Source organism: Leptopilina boulardi, unplaced genomic scaffold (genome assembly GCF_019393585.1).
Source record: "Leptopilina boulardi isolate dan_hultmark-lab unplaced genomic scaffold, ZJU_Lbou_2.1 LbouV2_162, whole genome shotgun sequence".
Classification (NCBI taxonomy): domain Eukaryota; kingdom Metazoa; phylum Arthropoda; class Insecta; order Hymenoptera; family Figitidae; genus Leptopilina; species Leptopilina boulardi.
In genome coordinates this window covers 962,616-981,715 of record NW_026137710.1, presented here as the reverse complement: position 1 = coordinate 981,715, position 19,100 = coordinate 962,616, and the positions used below count along the sequence as shown (strand labels likewise).

Below are 19,100 nucleotides of genomic sequence, written 5' to 3'. Positions count from 1 at the left end.
ACCAATGAGTCGTTAACGGGAGATTCCTATTGAGACAGCAAAAATCAACACAAATTTTGACAATTTTTTTCAGGGAACGGTTATGACTTAGTGATGTTGATTTATTTTTTTTAAGAAAGGTACATTCTTCAACTTTTAAAACATATATTTTATTTTCCAAAAATTTTAAAATGGCGACCAATATATTCGTCGCTGATTACGAATATGATGTCAGATTTTCAAAACTCAAAATAGCTGATCCAATATAGCGGTCGACTTTCGACCTTAGTGGCACTTAGTTTCGGAACGTCGATGAGTTCAAAACGCTGTAGAAACGAAAATATTCTTCAGATCAAAAAATCGCTTTACACACATATTCCACACATATGTAGCTTTCAAAAAATGCATTAAATAAAAAATCGATTTTTTTACTCCCGCAATGGGTTCCGCCCCTTAATCAAAATAAAAATTCACCGAATTTTTATTTGTCTTAATAAACAATTGATACCCATGTAGCACGTAATATTACAGTCATAATAAAATGTCAGCCTCATCGTAGGGGAAAGTGGGGAGTTGTACTCCGAGTTTTGTTTTTCAATCAAAATTATTATATAATGTTTTTTACTATTCTATTATATAGAACTTTTAGGAAACGTAGTGTACTAATATTACTATAATATTATTGTAATATTACGTGCTACTTGAGACGCTTCAAAAGCAATTATATTACTTGCCATTTCGAAAAATGAAAACTCATGTAAAAAATAATTATATGAAGTAGTAATTCACATGATAATTTATTTAAATCTGGCTATAAATATGGTGTTTTTATTAAAATGAAGCATATTTTTTATAAAAAATTATATTCGTTGAGAATATCAGTTTCCATTCCACTGCTACTTGAATGCCAATACTGAAAAGAAATCTGGTTATTATTATTTAATTATAATTTTTAAACAAAGTTTTTTTTATTACTTTTATTCTTTCACTTCCTCCTCTGTCTTTCTTCCTCATCTCCCTCATCCTCTCTCTCCTCTTCATCCACTCTCTCCTCTGCATCCACTCTCTCCTCTTCATCCAATCTCTCCTCTTCATCCAATCTCTCCTCTTCATCCAATCTCTCCTCTTCATCCACTCTCTCCTCTTCATCCACTTCCTCTTCATCTACTCCCTCTTCCTCCTCTTCTTCATTCTCTTTTTCCTGTTCCTCTGATAGTTCTTTACAAAAATCTCTGCAATGAAAAACAATATATGTTTAATATTTTTTCAATAATGCGACAAATGATTAGCATTCTTTTTTGGTAAAACTTCTGAATTATGAAATTTGTATAAATTTACATTTTGTTGCATTTTTTAAATTAAGTATTGTTATAATTAAATGAATATTGTTATAACTTACTTATCACGTCTGCAGTTAACTGCTTTGTGAACCCACGTATTAAAATTATCTTCATAATATGTCTCGTCCACGCCATGGATTGTATAATCCTCATTTCTTTGTATTTTTTTTACGACACCTAGATAATGAATAATTCTTTATAATTCAAATGTGATAGAATTTTATTACTTAGAAATAACTTAGCCAAAATTATATTTTGTCGAATTTGTATTTAACATTATTTTTATTTAACCGATTTTCAATAACAGTCAATAACTAAAAATTTCTGTCTAATTCCCGGTTTTCCTGGTGTATGGGTGTGACTGCATATTTACGCAGTGGAGTTTTTATAAAAAACAAAGTGTTTAATACATACGTCTGATATTGTCGTAATCTTTATATTGGATTTTAATCCAATTTTTCTTGGATACCCCCAATGGCTTTTTGTTACCCACAAATTGAATTTTATTAGGAGGCCAGTAGCCAGAGGCAATTTTGCGAACTCTGGCACTGATAGTTTTCGCATCCAAGGCTTCATTAAATGCGTCTTTACAAATTTGGACTCCAGCACAAGTAACCTAGAAATATTTTAAATAATTGTTTCAATTAGTATTGTCTCATATTGAAAATAGCGTCAAATTTTTTCCAAACACTAAAGGAACATTCACAAATTAGATTCATCCTGTTGATATAATTTCGATAATTCCAACCTCTAAATCGCAGGCTATTTAATCAGACTTTAAAATTAAGAGGTTTTAAATAAGAATATGGTCATTTCTTAAAAATAACTTTCAGTATCTTAAATACCACTATTACTGGGATTTTAATCATGAACCCTTAAGGTACATTCTTAATTTAAATTAATAACAAGTTATTAATGAAATAACAAACTTTGCAGTGGTTAGTTAGAACAAAATAGTAACATACTGTTTATAATAATATGTGTGAATGTTTAAAGTTAAATCAAAACCATTAAAAAAAAATACGTACGGACTTCTTGAAACATTAATATTTAAAATTTCTAGGCAACTTTAAGTAACGAAATTTAGGCAAAAATAAGCACTTTTCCTGCAAATCGATGCCATTTCGCGAAAAATGAATTTTTTTTAAAAACTGAATACGTATTTTGCTAGATTTTGAGCTGCAGAAAGTAAATTTTTTTTTATCTAACTCAAATCTGGACCGAGTTATAGTGCCCACCGCACAGCGATACATTTTTGAAGCATTCCGTCATATCATCTGTCAGACCGACATTTTTGAAGAAAAAATGTTTTTGTAGTTCTAGAGTAGTATAATTCCAAACTGTATTTTGAATTTTTTAAAAAAATCTATTCTTCAATAAAAATGGTTGAAATAGCGTATTTTTTGGTAGGGTCAAATTACGCGGACATTTTTTTAAGTTCACGATATTCGCTTTGAAACTTGTTATTCGGGGGTTTTCGGGTCGCTGATTACGAATCTTTAGTCAAATTTTGAAACTTTCAAAATTCAAAATGGCGGATCCAATATGTCGGAGATATTTTTTATGAAGTCAAAGTTTTTCGCTTGGAATTTCTTAAACAGGGGTTTTTGTGGTCGCTGATTACGAATCGGAAGTCAAAATTTTAAAAATTCCTAAAATTCACAATGGCGGATTTAAGATGTCGGACAATTTATTTTAAATTCACTATATTTGCTTGAAACTTGTTCCTCGGGGGTTTTCAGGGTCGCTGATTACGAACCCGAAATTTTTTTGAATTTTTTAAAAACTAATATAATTTACGGCAACTTATTACTGAAGGATTTTCAAGGTCGCTAATTACGAATCTGACATTAAATTCGTAATAAGCGACACCGTAAACCCCCGAGTAACAAGTTTCAAACTAATATAGTGAATTTTAAGAAAATTGTTGGCCAACTTGGATCCGCTGTTTTGAATTTTGAAAGACGGACACCGGATTCGTATTCAGCGATCTAAAAAACGCCTATAAAAAAGTTTTATTAAAATTCAAGAAAATTTTTTCATTTGCATTTTAGACTCTTTCTTCAAAATTAAAACCGTAGCTAAGAGGTTAAAAATACAAATTAAATGTATATTTGTATACTGACTCGGAAAATAGTGCAGTCAGTTTTTTAGCTGATGTGTCATTGGTCGATACTTAAAAAAAAAAGTAAAATAAAGTTGGTTATGTTTTTGTTTATTAAGTGTCAGTGATGAAAAACTTTTTTTAGGTTAATTATTTTTTGTATAAATTATAGTTAAATAAGTATAATTGTTTCATCGCAATGTTTTATAATATTTTGATCTGAAAAATAAATATTTATTCGATTTTGTAAATACTGGTAAAGGTTAATTCATTAAGTGTCAAGTTATATGTTAAGAAATTCCATACAATCGAGAATTGGAACCGAACCTCAAGAAATTGGTATACGTCCATCGACAAAGGGTGATTATCCTTAATTGACGTTTAAAAACAATTTTTATCTTGCACTATAAGTTATTTTAGAAAAATAATTATGAATATTAAACATTCCCGTGCAGAAATTGCCAGTTTTCATACCGATTACCGACCTGGCCTCGATCCTATTTCCTGTTCTGGCTCCGGGTTAGTAAATCATTATGGGCCCGACCAGAACCAGGCCTGGTTGTTGCCATATTTAAAATTTTTTTAAAAATAGTAAAAATACATTTATAACATTTTGTGACATTTTTTACACTCTAAATCTGAATTAGTAAAAATGTTTACTAATTTGAAGTAGTGACTTACTTTTTGCTTATGAATTAGTAAAATTTGACTAATTCTAATGCAAAAAGTGAGTCCCTCTTAAATTTTACGAATTGTTAGTAAAAGTTACTAATAATTAGTAAAATTTGACTAATTCATAAGCAAAAAGTTAGTCACTAATTTAAATTAGTAAACATTTTTACTAATACAGATTTAGAGAGTAAACGATACAATTATTCAAATAATTTTTTCAACTTACATTTCCTTTTCATTTTATAAGGTGTTTTTTTAAATGCAGATTCATAAAATAAAATAATATTGATTAATTCTATTGTTTTATTTATCAATTAGAGAAAAATAATTATAATTTATTGAAAATTACAATTACTATAAGATCGGGCAAATTACCATGACCTTGGTCGGGTTGCGACCAGGATTCCAGATCGGTCAAATTGGCATGGCCCCGGTCAGGTTCCCTGTTTCATTTCGATCGGGACCAGATCAGATTGACAGATTTGACCCATATCGTGCCTGGTCTCGACCCAACCAGGGCCAGGTCAAATTTTCAGCACGGGTTATTAAATTTTTTGTCCAAGTGCACAAAATTAAAGCATTTTTTTTGCATTTTTTCAAAATGAATGTATCTAATATTTCAAGAATATTGTACTTCTTGCCTTACTTCCCTAGGTAACTACAAAAGCTTTTTTTAATAATTATTAATTATACAGTAAAAAGTAGATCGATTTTATAAGTGAAAATCGGGTTTTTGGGTTTCAAATGCTACGAAAAATAAAAAGTACCCTTTCGTAGCTACCTCGAATTAACCATACCCTCCTTAACAAACTTGATTATTACCTTAAAAAAAATTTATCGTAATTCTATCAAGGTGTCCAACCTAAGTGTTTATAAATAGAATGGTATGTGTTTAATTTTAAATTTTGTAGCGAAAAAAATAAATTGATTGCATACGTTATTTGAGTCACTATTCTGCGCAGATGTCTGTTTCTTCTTTTTCGTCAATAAGCCTTCCCTCATATTCTGTAATTCTTTTAAAATTTGACTTTCTTTTTGGTTTTTTAGAATATTCAATTCTTCTTTTAAACGGTGGTTTTCCGCTTTTAAAACTGCGTTTTCTGCTGATAATTTCATATATTTTGTATTTAATATTTTATTTAACTTCCTTGTTTTAGGACACGTGTTGCACTTTTCCACCTTCAAACAGAAGTGTATTAGATAACAAGGATACATAAAAATATCTTACAAAAGTAAAAAAAGAAACTATAAAATAAAAACAGGTATTTTAAAGAGATTTTTAAAAAACTATGTATCAGGTACAAAGACCTACACAAGAAAACTGATTAAAATGTAGTGTGAAGGAAATATAGAATATCAGTTTCATTAAGTTTCATTTCATTAATAAGTTAAGGTTGGCGAGGAGGAACTTTAGAGTATATTTTGTATAAATGATTTGATTTTAAATCATAATATGACCTGCTTTACGCAAAAAGACCTTACGTGGGAAAACAACTTTTCGAGACAATAGCTGATAAAGCTCAAACCGAGGGGCTGTTCACTGAAAATCCAATTGAACAATATTGGAGAATTCATTAAAGATTTTTAGGACTCGTACGTATTCGGCTTCGGATTCGAATGGAATCGCACGGACTCGTTGATATTCACAGTATTTTCACAAATTCCTTCTTTGCGCTGCTTCGTGTTGCAGACTAGATAATAATAATAATAATAATAATAATAATAATAATAATAATAATAATAATAATCGGCTGCCGCCGAATTCGCTCGTATTTCTCCGTAACCATTCGTGACTCGCAACAATTCTTACTGCATGACTTAGGATTTTACTGTAATCGACGAGATTTGTTGGATTCGCATAGTATTCGACAAATTCGAACGTCCTTTTCAGTAATCGCCGGTAATCTCCACTTAAAATACAATTTATTCAGAATCAAGAAATTTATATTTTCTTATGTTAATTGATGAATATTCGGAAGATACCTAGTATATTCTCTACATTACAAATCGGGTATTTGAGAGTGAACAGCCCCTCGGCTCAAACAGACACTTTTTTCGTGTTTGCCCACTTTTATATTAAGGGGTTAGTACTACATCTCAGTGACTTTTCTTAAATATTTTTCATTTATTACAAAATTTATTTTATTTACTTCAAACTATTTATACCTAAAAGAAGGGGTTTTAAACTATTTTAAAAAAATTTTATTCCTTATTTATTATTGATTATCATGCTGTCTTGGGCGCCTGAAAATACCCCTGCTTGTGATTGGCGGACACGATATTTCCAATTGAGGTCATCGAAAAATGAAATTTTTAATATTTTCTAGAAAAGTAAGCACTTTGCTATCGTCGGAACTACAATCAACAAGTTTCGTTGAAAAGAAACAAAATGGCGGCCTTTTTTCATTTTTGACCTTGTTTTTTCAACTTAAATTGTTTAAAAAACGGTTAAATATTAATGAAAAAGTATGATTCTAGTTCCGACGATAGCGGTCTATGTGTAGATTAACCCATAAAAATTTGAGCTAAATCGCTGCAATAGTTTTTCTTTTATGATGTCCGCCAGGTCAAAAAACATAGTTTTGAAAAAAAGCAAATTTACGAAAACATGTCCTTTTTGAAGAAAATAACCCCTTATGCGACAAGACACATAATATATATACTTTTATGAACATATATATATATGGCTCAAAATTTCTGAAGTGAGCCACTAATTTTTCGATGGCGAGATTTTTATAAGTCAGATCAATAATTTTATAGTATTTTCGAATCAAAATAAGATCCTAAAGTTATATTGCAAAATTTTAATTTTTTTAAGAGTTATTGTTTAAACAATTTTTAAGCAGCCAATTAGTAAAAAAAGCTTTTCTACGGTTCCATTTGATGGATTTTGCTGAAATTTGGTATGAATAATGTACAATAACCATGCTTTCAAATAAAAAAAATTTGTTTCATTTTGTTCATAATTTGTTGAAAATAGCAACAATTATTATAAACAAATGAAAATTTAATAACCTTCTGCGCCTAATTTCGTATTTTTTCTTGTAAATTATGATTCCCTATTTTATCACGAGTATTTTAAAAAAAAAAAAAGTCAGTATATTGCATTAGGTCAAAAGTTATGGTACTTTTTCTCTTGACGCTCAGTGCCCTATTGACGCGCCAATATCATAGTTACTGACTCGCTATCCTCAAGACCGCGTACTGCGTCCAAATTTAACATGTTACATTAACAAATTTCCGTTAATAAATATACTTTATGATGCAATATTTTTTGTTTATTGCAAAAAATAATTTTTATTAAATAAATTCAACATACATATATAAACAATAAAAAATTTAAACATCTTCATTGCATGCGACAAAATTGTTTTGCATTATTTGAAAATCTAAGATTTTAATAAATGTTTAATATTTCTAAAGTTACATTGCAGATTGAAGAAAATATTATCTGAGAAGAGAAATTTTGAAATAAACGTAATCGTTTTATTTCAATGTTGTGTTTACAATATTTTAAAAAAATAGGGCCTACCAAAAAAATATTTAAAATTAAAACAATGATTTAACAATGTTATTATTTTCAGAATTATATTATTTGGTATTCGCCAGTTTCTACTTTAAGCAAGCTTAACCGTGACTGCTTCCTTTTGACCAGAAAAAATTTTACACAATAATGTGTTGTTTTTTCCTGGCTGATAGCAATGAAATGATCGTGTTTGGTTAATTGTTTTAGCAGTTGAAAATCGTAACTCTAAACTTTTTCTATGATTTTCAAGCTCTTCATTCGAACACAGGCAAAAATGAATTTTTTTAAAAAATCCTCTTGCCCACTCGTACAATTGTTTTGGAGTTGTCAAAAGAAGATTAGTGTCTTTTTGCAGGGATGTGAAATATGCATGCCTTTTGACCGTGCCTCCTACTCCGTCGCAAGCGCCTTTGCCGTGGGCGGTTGCAAAAAAGTGCCACTCTGCATCAATTCCGAAATCATTTTTATGATTAGCCAAATTTAACAAATTATATTTGTTTTTATATTGAGACGTAGCTCCATCGGAAAAGTAATAAATTTTTTTTAATTTTTTGGCACCAAATTTTTTTTTTAAATGCTCAATTAATTTCTTGTTGAACAAGTGAACAGCTGTCGAATCGTGTTGCAAATTCTCCGAAAAAATTACAAAGTTTTCGTTTTGTAAATTGCCCTCTTTTTTATAATATGCAACGTGAACATGTAGCGTGACTTGGTCTTTACGCCAATGTTGGGCTTGAATTTCATTTTGTATTTTAAAAGAATAATTTTCTGAAAAATCCTCTGTGACTATGAACTCTCCTTCGCCTATTTTCTCTTTCAATTTTGATAAATGCTCTGCCTGAGATTTAGCTATGAAATCGTGCTTTAAAAGTGCCAATAAATCTGTTGCAAAATTTTCTAAAAAGACCTTCATAGATTCAGTGACGATCGAAAATTGACATCTACAAAAATATGTTTCATATGAATTAATTGTAAATTATTAAGAATGAAAATGTAAAGCATAAAATTATTACCTGTCAGTCGTGAGCCACTGATGAAATGAAATCTCCTTTATGCCCTGATTTATAAAAATTGATTTTATTTCTTGCAAAATTATTTTTGTGCCAGGGCATTTTTTGCATTTTAAAAGAAAACATTCAGAACAAGAATTTTCACAAACAATTTTTTTTAACATATCACAGTAAGAATAAGGATAATCTATTTGTTTCTTAAATAACTCCTGTTTTAGGGCTTGTATTTTTAATCTGATATTTTGGTGCGTTTTGCAAACGCAAACATTGTGGTTGCCTTTTGCTCCAACTAATACGCATTGAGGTGGTCTTAAACTTTGAAATTTCGAGAGAGAAATTTGCACTTCGGAAAATTCCTTCAAAAATCGGGAGTGTAACTCGTTAAGGTTGCCCATCAACAATCGTTTCTATAATAATTTTAAAAATGGATGAAAATCTGGATTAAATTAAAAGAAATTAAAAGATGGATAACTTGAGACCAAACTAAGAAATTTAAATTAATGAAACTATACTCTGTTTTTCCATGATAGGCACTTTCAATTATTATAAACTCAATATTACTCATTTATATTACAGGAAAAATGTTATCAATTATAAAATCTCATCTAAATAAATTTTAAGTTATAAAACTTTAAAGTTTAAAGCCAACAAAAATTGGAATATTTTGCATTTTTTCAGAATACAGTAAACAATTATCCTAATAAAAAATTTAAATTTAAAATTATCTAATGAAAAATTAAATATTAAAAAACTTACTGTTAAATGCTGTCGTTTTCCATCAATTACCACTGATTTGAAATCTTTTCTCCCAGGTAACACACGACTCACTTCGTCAGATAGGTAAAATTGATTTACTTTTTTCTTTATAGATAAGTCCATGGGGTGACCAGGTTTTGGATCAACGTGAGATGCATATCCCTTCTTTAAGCGCAATTGTTTTGCTCTAGCTGCTAAACGACGTGAAACGCTGAACAATTTTGCAGTTTTTCGAACGCTCAAGTCAACTGGAATTGTTGTTAAAAGAAAAATTTTTTCAGATTTTGATGTTTGTTTTGAAATGGCATCTTTCAAGTCATTGACCCACATTTCGTTCAGCTCGTTTTCTAAAGGTTTCTCACCCCTTAATTGAATTTCAATTTTTTCAGACACTTTTAGAAGTTTGTTACGTTCTTCATTGGAAATATCCAGTTTAAATTTTTTGCCAGATGATCTCGTAATCGTTTTCACCAAATCTATTAAATCATCACTTACAATTTTATTGCGAGGTTCTTCTGGAATGTAATTTTTGTCTTTTGAAATGTTGTCTTCATCTTCGTCACTCGATTCAATAATACGTACACTTTCAATTTTTTCAAATTCATTTCCCTGCACAGTGTCAGTTTGCTTATATATCACGGATTTACATGACGTGCAAATATACTTCCCGACAAGATTAGTAAATTTTTTATCAAATTTTTCAGTCACTAAATGAAGGTTTTTCATCACACGTCTATGATTTTTCTTTAACAAGGGGTTGCAGCATACATTTGGTGACGGCATTTTTATTTTTCATGAGAAATAGAAGCAGAGTGTGAAAAATATTTGTGATATAAGGTTATAATTTTCATAAACAATAAACTTTAAAATACTCGTGAACGAATAGGCATTTAAAATACTTACGTATACAAAATATTCTGTACAAATAGAAAAATTATTAAATATTATGCAGATATAATTTTTTATTAGTAAGGGTAATTACAAATAAATATGAATTTAAAAATTAAATTATACACATGCACTCAAAAAAACAGCAAGGTCCAAGAGCGCGCTCGTGTTCTAACGTGTTTCAGCGTATTCGTCCGGCGCGGCGTTCCACTTAGTTCTCGGACCGCGATCACAAATATATTAATAACTTTTGACCTAATGCAATATACTGACTTTTTTTTTTTTTTAAATACTCGTGATAAAATAGGGAATCATAATTGACAAGAAAAAATACGAAATTAGGCGCAGAAGGTTATTAAATTTTCATTTGTTTATAATAATTGTTGCTATTTTCAACAAATTATGAACAAAATGAAACAAATTTTTTTTATTTGAAAGCATGGTTATTGTACATTATTCATACCAAATTTCAGCAAAATCCATCAAATGGAACCGTAGAAAAGCTTTTTTTACTAATTGGCTGCTTAAAAATTGTTTAAACAATAACTCTTAAAAAAATTAAAATTTTGCAATATAACTTTAGGATCTTATTTTGATTCGAAAATACTATAAAATTATTGATATGACTTATAAAAATCTCGCCATCGAAAAATTAGTGGCCCACTTCAGAAATTTTGAGCCATATATGGGACGTTCCACGTCAAAAGAAACAGAGCTCTAGCCAAAAATTGGCTTGATAAAAAAAATCGTTTAAGGGCTGAAAAAACTTGTACACTCTTATACTTTCGAAAGCAGATGGGCGATTTCAGAAATTCAATATGGCGGTGCCTGTAGATGTGATATAAGTCATCAATGTCACGATTTGACAAATACAAACATGAATAAAATTTCCAAAATTAATTAAATTGAATCAAAAAATACACTTTTAAGCATTTTTGGGGTCGCTGAATACGAATCTGAAGTCAGATTTAAAAAATTCAAAATGGCAGATCCAAAATGGTGGTCGATTTTTAAAAATTTAATATTTTACCTCGAAACTTGCTACTTGGGGGTTTTCGGGGTCGTAGAATACGAATCTGAAGTCAGATTTAAAAAATTCAAAATGGCGGATCCAAAATGGTAGTCGATTTTTGTTAAAACTCAATTTTTTTTCTCAAAACTGGTTACTCGGGGGTTTTTTGGGTAGTATAATACGAATCTGAAGTCAGATTTAAAAAATTCAAAATGGCGGATCCAAAATGGTGGTAGTAACCAGTTTTGAAAAAAAATTGAGTTTTAACAAAAATGGACCACCATTTAGGATCCGCCATTTTGAATTTTTAAAATCTGTCTTCAGATTCGTATTCAGCGACCCCAAAAACCCCCGAGTAATTAGTTTTGAGAAAAAAATTGAGTTTTAACAAAAATCGACCACCATTTTGGATCCGCCATTTTGAATTTTTAAAATCTGACTTCAGATTCGTATTCTACGACCCCGAAAACCCCCTAGTAGCAAGTTTTGAGGAAAAATATTAAATTTTTAAAAATCGACCACCATTTTGGGTCCGCCATTTTGAATTTTTAAAATCTGACTTCAGATTCGTATTCAGCGACCCCAAAAATGCTTAAAAGAGTATTTTTTGATTCAATTTAATTAATTTTGGAAATTTTATTCATGTTTGTATTTGTCGAATCGTGACATTGATGACTTATATCACATCTACAGGCGCCGCCATATTGAATTTCTAAAATCGCCCAACTGCTTTCGAAAGTACAAGAGTGTACAAGTTTTTTCAGCCCTTAAACGATTTTTTTTATCAAGCCAATTTTTGGCTAGAGCTCTGTTCCGTTTGACGTGGAACGTCCCATATATATATATAATTTGATATATATTTATATTTATTTAGGTATATATTTATAAAAGCATTCATTGTACGCGCGAAAGAGTACGCTCCATGAGCGCGTGACTTTTACATTATACCCCATTTTTCGATATGTTACCGAAGTTTCCAACCAAAATTATAGTTTCCACTGCATTTCTACACATATGTACTGCAAGAATATGCAGTTTTTATAAAATCGATTTTCCTGAAAAAAGATGTGGTACTAACCCCTCACCACTTTTATAAAAATCTTCGAAAAATTATAACTTTCTGCTTTCTAACATGGGAAAGAGCATCTTAAACTATTCCAATTGACAAAGAAATAAAAAATGATTTATTACCCAAGGTCTCTTTTTGTAGATCATGTCACATGTATTGAATTATTATGCTTACTTGATTCACTTCAGTTTGGTTTAAAATAGGCACAGTTTCTATCGTATTATCATTGACAGCAGGAGGAATTATTATTTCTTCAGTTATTTTTTGCTGAAAGTAAAATGCAATTAAACAACGCATGTGTATACGGTTTTTGGATTCTTAGAATTTTTAAAAGATGCTGAAACATTTAGTTAACGAAGAAGTATCTAAAACCCATACAAAATTAATGTTATTATGTAACCTGCTTCAGGCACGCTTTCCTATTAAGATGTAGGGTTCAGTTTTATGTGAAATTCTAGTTAAATTATTAAAAAATTTAATTCGTTTTCAGATGATTTTCAATAAAGGAAGTAATAAGAATACATCTAACATTCGATTCTATTCAAAGAAACCACAATTGTGGTTATTATTTACAATTTGTTTAAAATATAAAATCTATAAGCAATCCAAGAACATTTTCCATGAGGAAAAGCACTTCATTTTTCTACACGAATATCCCTATGTATGCAAGTATAACGTCCGACTATATATTTTTAAGTTTCTACTTGTGAATATCTATTCTTCTCAGAAATAATCGATTACAAATTTACTTGTAATTTATTTATAACACAGATGAGTAATTGTGTTTAAAACTATGCTTGCATTATTTAAAAAAGCGGCGAAACTACTCGCGTCAGCTGTTTTTATTTCCTCTTGTCGGACAACCTTCTGTACATCCTGAAATCAATTTTAACTTATACTTCTTCAAGTATTAGATTCATATTACATTAAATAAGAATTATGTTATAGTAAGATTAGTCCAAATGAGAATTAGATTAAATATATTTATATACACTACCGTCCGAAATTGTGCGAACTCTGCTTTTTCAACAACTATAAAACTGTTCAAATCTTCAAAAATATTAAAACTAAAATTTTTTCCTCTTTATTTTACACTACCGTCCGAAATTGTCCGCACTCTGCTTTTTCAACAACTATAAAACTGTTCAAATCTTCAAAAATATTAAAACTACAATTTTTTCCTCTTTATTTTATTAAAGCTAATAAAATTCTGAAAGAAATGACACCTTGACAAAGAGAATATGTTAATTTTTCAATTAGATATCAAAGAAAAACCCAATTTTCAATGTTTTTACTATTTTTTTTATTTCTCTGGCAAAAATTAATATTTTTAAACGTTCTTAGGCTCATTGAAATCGTATTTTGTTATGCAATTCAAATTATATAAAACAATTCATGTACACATTCTTCGCTAGCGTATGCAAACCCTGAAAGTTGGCTCATGAAATGTCAAAAAATTGTGATTAATATTTATATGACAAAAAATGATCAGTAAAATGTATAAATCTTAAATTTACTTACATAAATCAGAGAAGTTTAGAATGATATATTTACTTAATTTTTAAACATTATATTTTATTGTAGAATTAAATTTAAATTTTTTGACATTTTATGAGCCAACTTTCACGGTTTGCATACGCTAGCGAAGAATGTGTACATGAATTGTTTTATATAATTTGAATTGCATAACAAAATACGATTTCAATGAGCCTAAGAACGTTTAAAAATATTAATTTTTGCCAGAGAAATAAAAAAAATAGTAAAAACATTGAAAATTGGGTTTTTCTTAGATATCTAATTGAAAAATTAACACATTCTCTTTGTCAAGGTATCATTTCTTTCAGAATTTTATTAGCTTTAATAAAATAAAGAGGACAAAATTTTAGTTTTAATATTTTTGAAGATTTGAACAGTTTTATAGTTGTTGAAAAAGCAGAGTTCGCACAATTTCGGACGGTAGTGTATTAAAGTTAATAAAATTCTGAAAGAAATTACACCTTGACAAAGAGAATATGTTAATTTTTCAATTAGATATCTAAGAAAAACCCAATTTTCAATGTTTTTACTATTTTTTTTATTTCTCTGGCAAAAATTAATATTTTTAAACGTTCTTAGGCTCATTGAAATCGTATTTTGTTATGCAATTCAAATTATATAAAACAATTCATGTACACATTCTTCCCTAGCGTATGCAAACCGTGAAAGTTGGCTCATAAAATGTCAAAAAATTGTGATTAATATTTATATGACAAAAAATGATCAGTAAAATGTATAAATCTTAAATTTACTTACATAAATCAGAGAAGTTTAGAATGATATATTTACTTGATTTTTAAACATTATATTTTATTGTAGAATTAAATTTAAATTTATTGACATTTTATGAGCCAACTTTCACGGTTTGCATACGCTAGGGAAGAATGTGTACATGAATTGTTTTATATAATTTGAATTGCATAACAAAATACGATTTCAATGAGCCTAAGAACGTTTAAAAATATTAATTTTTGACAAAGAAATAAAAAAAATAGTAAAAACATTGAAAATTGGGTTTTTCTTAGATATCTAATTGAAAAATTAACATATTCTCTTTGTCAAGGTGTCATTTCTTTCAGAATTTTATTAACTTTAATAAAATAAAGAGGACAAAATTTTAGTTTTAATATTTTTGAAGATTTGAACAGTTTTATAGTTGTTGAAAAAGCAGAGTTCGCACAATTTCGGACGGTAGTGTATGAAGTTAGTGACTGTTATAATTTATAAATAAGATTTATAAAAAGGCTTTATGGTCAAAAAAGTTATTTACACATTATAAAAATAAATTATTGTGTTGATGTTTCGGGTGACAACTAAAATTTAAATTTGAATCTCAAAAACTGTCATTGTTGAGAATCAGAACTAATTTTATCACTATTAGTATTTATTCCGAGTGGTATGTTATTTAATTTTACTAGCGTCGTATCATCTCTCACTAACATTTGCTCGGTTGAAAATTGTAATTCTTATTGTTTACTTATATCAGTTCCGTCATATGTAGTTATTTTATTTTTTAAATTGAGATTATATTAATTTATTATCTTTAAATTTTATATTTCTTAGAACTTTTTTAATACTTTTCATAAATAAATAATTTATTCTAACGAATATAATGAGTCGTTTCAAAGAGTTGGTACCGACCCGAAACGTCGACACAATAATTTATTTTTATAATAAATAAATAATTTTTTTTACCGATAAGCCTTTTTATAAATCATATTAATATATTAAATGAAATTTAGACAACAAAAGAATTAGGTCAAATAAATATGTAATACCGTAAGACGGGGTTATTTCGCTCATTGCGGATAAATTTGCTCACCAAGTTATCAGCTTCAAATTATCTTTAAACTCAATTTTGCTACTTCCATGGACAAATTCCATATTTTAATTTTGGTAATAACAGTATCAAATTTAAGTTTAAAACTATTTTAAAGCAGATAACTTGGTGAGCGAAGTTACCCACAATGAGCAAAATAAACCTCGTCCTGGAGTATATATTTGACATAATTTTTTTTATTTGTCCTAATATTATTAGGTCAAGTAAAAATTACATCAAAATTAACCCTTATTTTGCATTTTGACCCACTTCTTCCGGTTTAAAATGTTTTTTTTAATTCTTTTTATTTGACAAATTAAATTTTAAATTGAAATTTGAAATGAAAAAAAAAATTTTCAACTCTATTATCCACATTTTCTTGCAAACCCATGGTTTTTTTCTTTTTTATATTTATATGAAATGTTGGAAAAAATTTAAAAAAAAGAAATTATGTTAAAAATTTATAAATAAGAATTTATTTTAAAAAAAGTTAATTTTTTTTAATTTTCTCGGCATTGAAAAGTACATGAAACCCCCTACAAAAAACCCTACTAACAAATTAAAATTCCAAAAAATAATACAGAAAATTACAAGGTATTAAAATAAGCTGCAACGCTTATTATTTTAATACCAAAATGGATTAAAATAAGCAAAATTGAATTAAAATAATAAGCGTTGCAGCTTATTTTAATGCCTTTTAATTTTTTGTGAATGAGTGATTCTCCGCGTACCGCACGATGGGGTTTTTTGAAACTTTAAAAATATTTTTTCATCGAAATGATAAATACCACTAAATATTTTTGAAGATAAAGTATCAAAAAATAAATATTCATGGTCGGCCGAAAAATTTTTTTATAATTTTTGTTTAACAAATTTAAAAAAATTCTTTGCTTTTTAAATTCTATAAAATATTTGAAATTTTATTTAAAAGGTTTATGGAAATTTTTGAGGTAATTCACAAATATATATATATTAGCGCGAACGACAATTAAAAATTTTGATTTCGGTAATTTACGGAAATTTTATAGGAAACTTATGGAAACTTTGTCTAAAATTCACAAAAATATGTAAAGCATAAATCACAATTAAAAATTTTAATTTCGGTAATTTATGGAAATTTATGCGGTAATTTATGGAAATTTATACGGTAATTTACATAAATTTATTTGTAAATTTTCCGGAGCTATGATAGTTTAAAATAAATATTTTTAATCTCGTTTGTGATTCTGATGCCGGTGGGGACGCAGTGGTTGGTGGAACCGGCGTTAATAATTTTTTTTTCTTTGAGAAAATTATTACTTATTTATTTTTAATCGGTTTCATTTGTTTCATATTTATATAGACTGCACCCCGTGTAGAAAATGAAAACTGGTCCTACCTTGGTCCTATCTATTTTGCCCCATTATTAACTATGTCCAAGTTCGAACCCTACGGGAATCGAACCCCAGACGCATGACCTAAATAACGCTTTAACGACCGCGGCTACCTAACATAAATGGATATTTTTATTTGATTTTCTATATAAATTTCCACTTTCACTATAAGTGTTTTATGTTGTCAAATAATGGATTTAAAACATTATACTGCAATGTTAATTTGTTTAAACAATTTATTGTTATTTATATTCACATTTTTTGTAGTGCACCAAGAAAGATGCAGTTTTTTCCAAATTTTACAATTTATCAAATCGAATATAAAGCCAAAATAGATTTGATGTAAAATTATTAATACAACAATTGTTTAAACAATTTATTGTTGTTATTTATTAACTTTTTTGTAGTGCACCTAGGAAGATGCAGATTTTTCCGAATTTTACAATAGAACAAATAATGCATTTTTCTAGGAAAATTGTGAAAAATGTTAATAAATAGAAAAAATTATTTATTTAAACAATTTATCATAATAGTTGTTGCAAATTTAATTCTATATTTTACTTTATTTATAACCTCTAAATTAATAACTACTAAGAGAAGGTAACAAATTTATAAAATTGTGTCTATGTGTATTTAAAAATGTTATAAATTATGAACAATGAGTTTTTTAAGCAAATAAAAATTCAATAACATATTTGTGAAATATATTATTTGACAATATATATAACAATCAAATAAATTAACAAATATAACTATGGAAAAATGTTTTTAAATATTTATTGCAAATTAATAAATAATTAAAACCATGTAAATAATTATTAATTAATTAAATAAGTATTATCTGAGATTATTTTATAAATCCTAAATTAAATCACTTTTTTTCATAAAAAAATTTCTAACACTTAACTGGATATTCTAGCTAAGTCCAAGTTAGGACCAGTCTAGAATATATAAACAGAGGCTGCAAAGGTAGGACCAATGTTGGGCCAACAATCATTTTAGGCAAACGTTGGTAATTTCTACACGGGTAATAATATAACTACACGTTATTTAACCTTCATTATTTAATTATTATTTTTTATTTTTATTATTTTCGAAGGGTCGGTGGATGCCGGCGGAGATGATTTTGTGATGCCTTGTACAAATTTGAATCTTGAAATGTGTAAAAAAAGGATAAATTAATTAGAAAATTGATTACTTTCTTCATGTATCAACTAAAGGAATATAACTTTTGCTGTTACTAAAGTAGAATTATATTAACATTTGACTTTTATTTAAATAATTCAATGTTTAATAATAAAACGCAGAATAACACACAAAAGTGCAGTCAAGTATAAATAGCAAAAAAAAGAAAATAATTTTTTTTTGATCAAACTTTTTTTTATTCAATTCTACTAAAATATGCAATACTAAAATTTCAACATGTCAAATTTTGACGTTTTCAGCCTTAAAAACCACTTTTCATGAAAAATTATAATGTTAAATGCAAAAGTAACTATTGGTTTTTGTTTGTAATCACAAAAATTTCCTTTTTACATTGGACTCGAAATATTATGTAAACATTATTTGTGATTTTTCTTTCACAACATGAAATAAAAATGTTGTGCGCTACGCGGAGAATCACCCATATTATATATACATATATAACTTATAGCTGAGGACAATATCTATTTAACGATGTATTATATATAATTAGATATATTTATATTATATATGTGTATTATATATTATTTTAAATATCCTTCACTGAAAACAATTATTTGAGTAAATAAAAAGGTGGTCCACTAATGGATACATTCCCCTATTAAAAATAAGCCTTGAAGTTGAAAATAAATGAAGGGCTACCACCAAGGTATATATGAGGCGAAATTTCTGAAGTTAACGTTAAATGCGCATTCAACGAGTCCTATATAAAGTAATTTGCATAAGTAGATTGTTAATGAACAATTGCAATGTTAATTAACTGTTTATTAACAATCTACTTATCCAAAATACAAATTACGTAAATCACGGAAA

General features: G+C 28.2%; 1 protein-coding gene across 1 annotated transcript; it reads right to left on the bottom strand.

Moving 5' to 3' along the window:
- Positions 1–964: 964 nt before the first annotated feature.
- Positions 965–12,653, bottom strand: LOC127276963 (mRNA export factor GLE1-like). Its single transcript, XM_051297722.1, has 4 exons — positions 12,531–12,653; positions 9,388–9,996; positions 8,635–8,678; positions 965–1,211 (listed from the first exon to the last, which is right to left on the bottom strand). The coding sequence occupies exons 1-4, from the start codon at positions 12,651–12,653 to the stop codon at positions 965–967; spliced, it is 1,023 nt and encodes a 340-aa protein (XP_051153679.1).
- Between the last annotated feature and the right edge of the window lie 6,447 nt (positions 12,654–19,100).

Bases quoted from the DNA above. Each gene is read 5' to 3' on its own strand.
- LOC127276963 (XM_051297722.1), bottom strand. From the start codon at position 12,653: ATGCGTTGTTTAATTGCATTTTACTTTCAGCAAAAAATAACTGAAGAA. The intron at 9,997-12,530 runs GTAAGCATAATA...GACACTGTGCAG, and splicing joins ACCAAACTGAAGTGAATCAA to GGAAATGAATTTGAAAAAAT. The intron at 8,679-9,387 runs GTAAGTTTTTTA...TTTATAAATCAG, and splicing joins GAAAACGACAGCATTTAACA to GGCATAAAGGAGATTTCATT.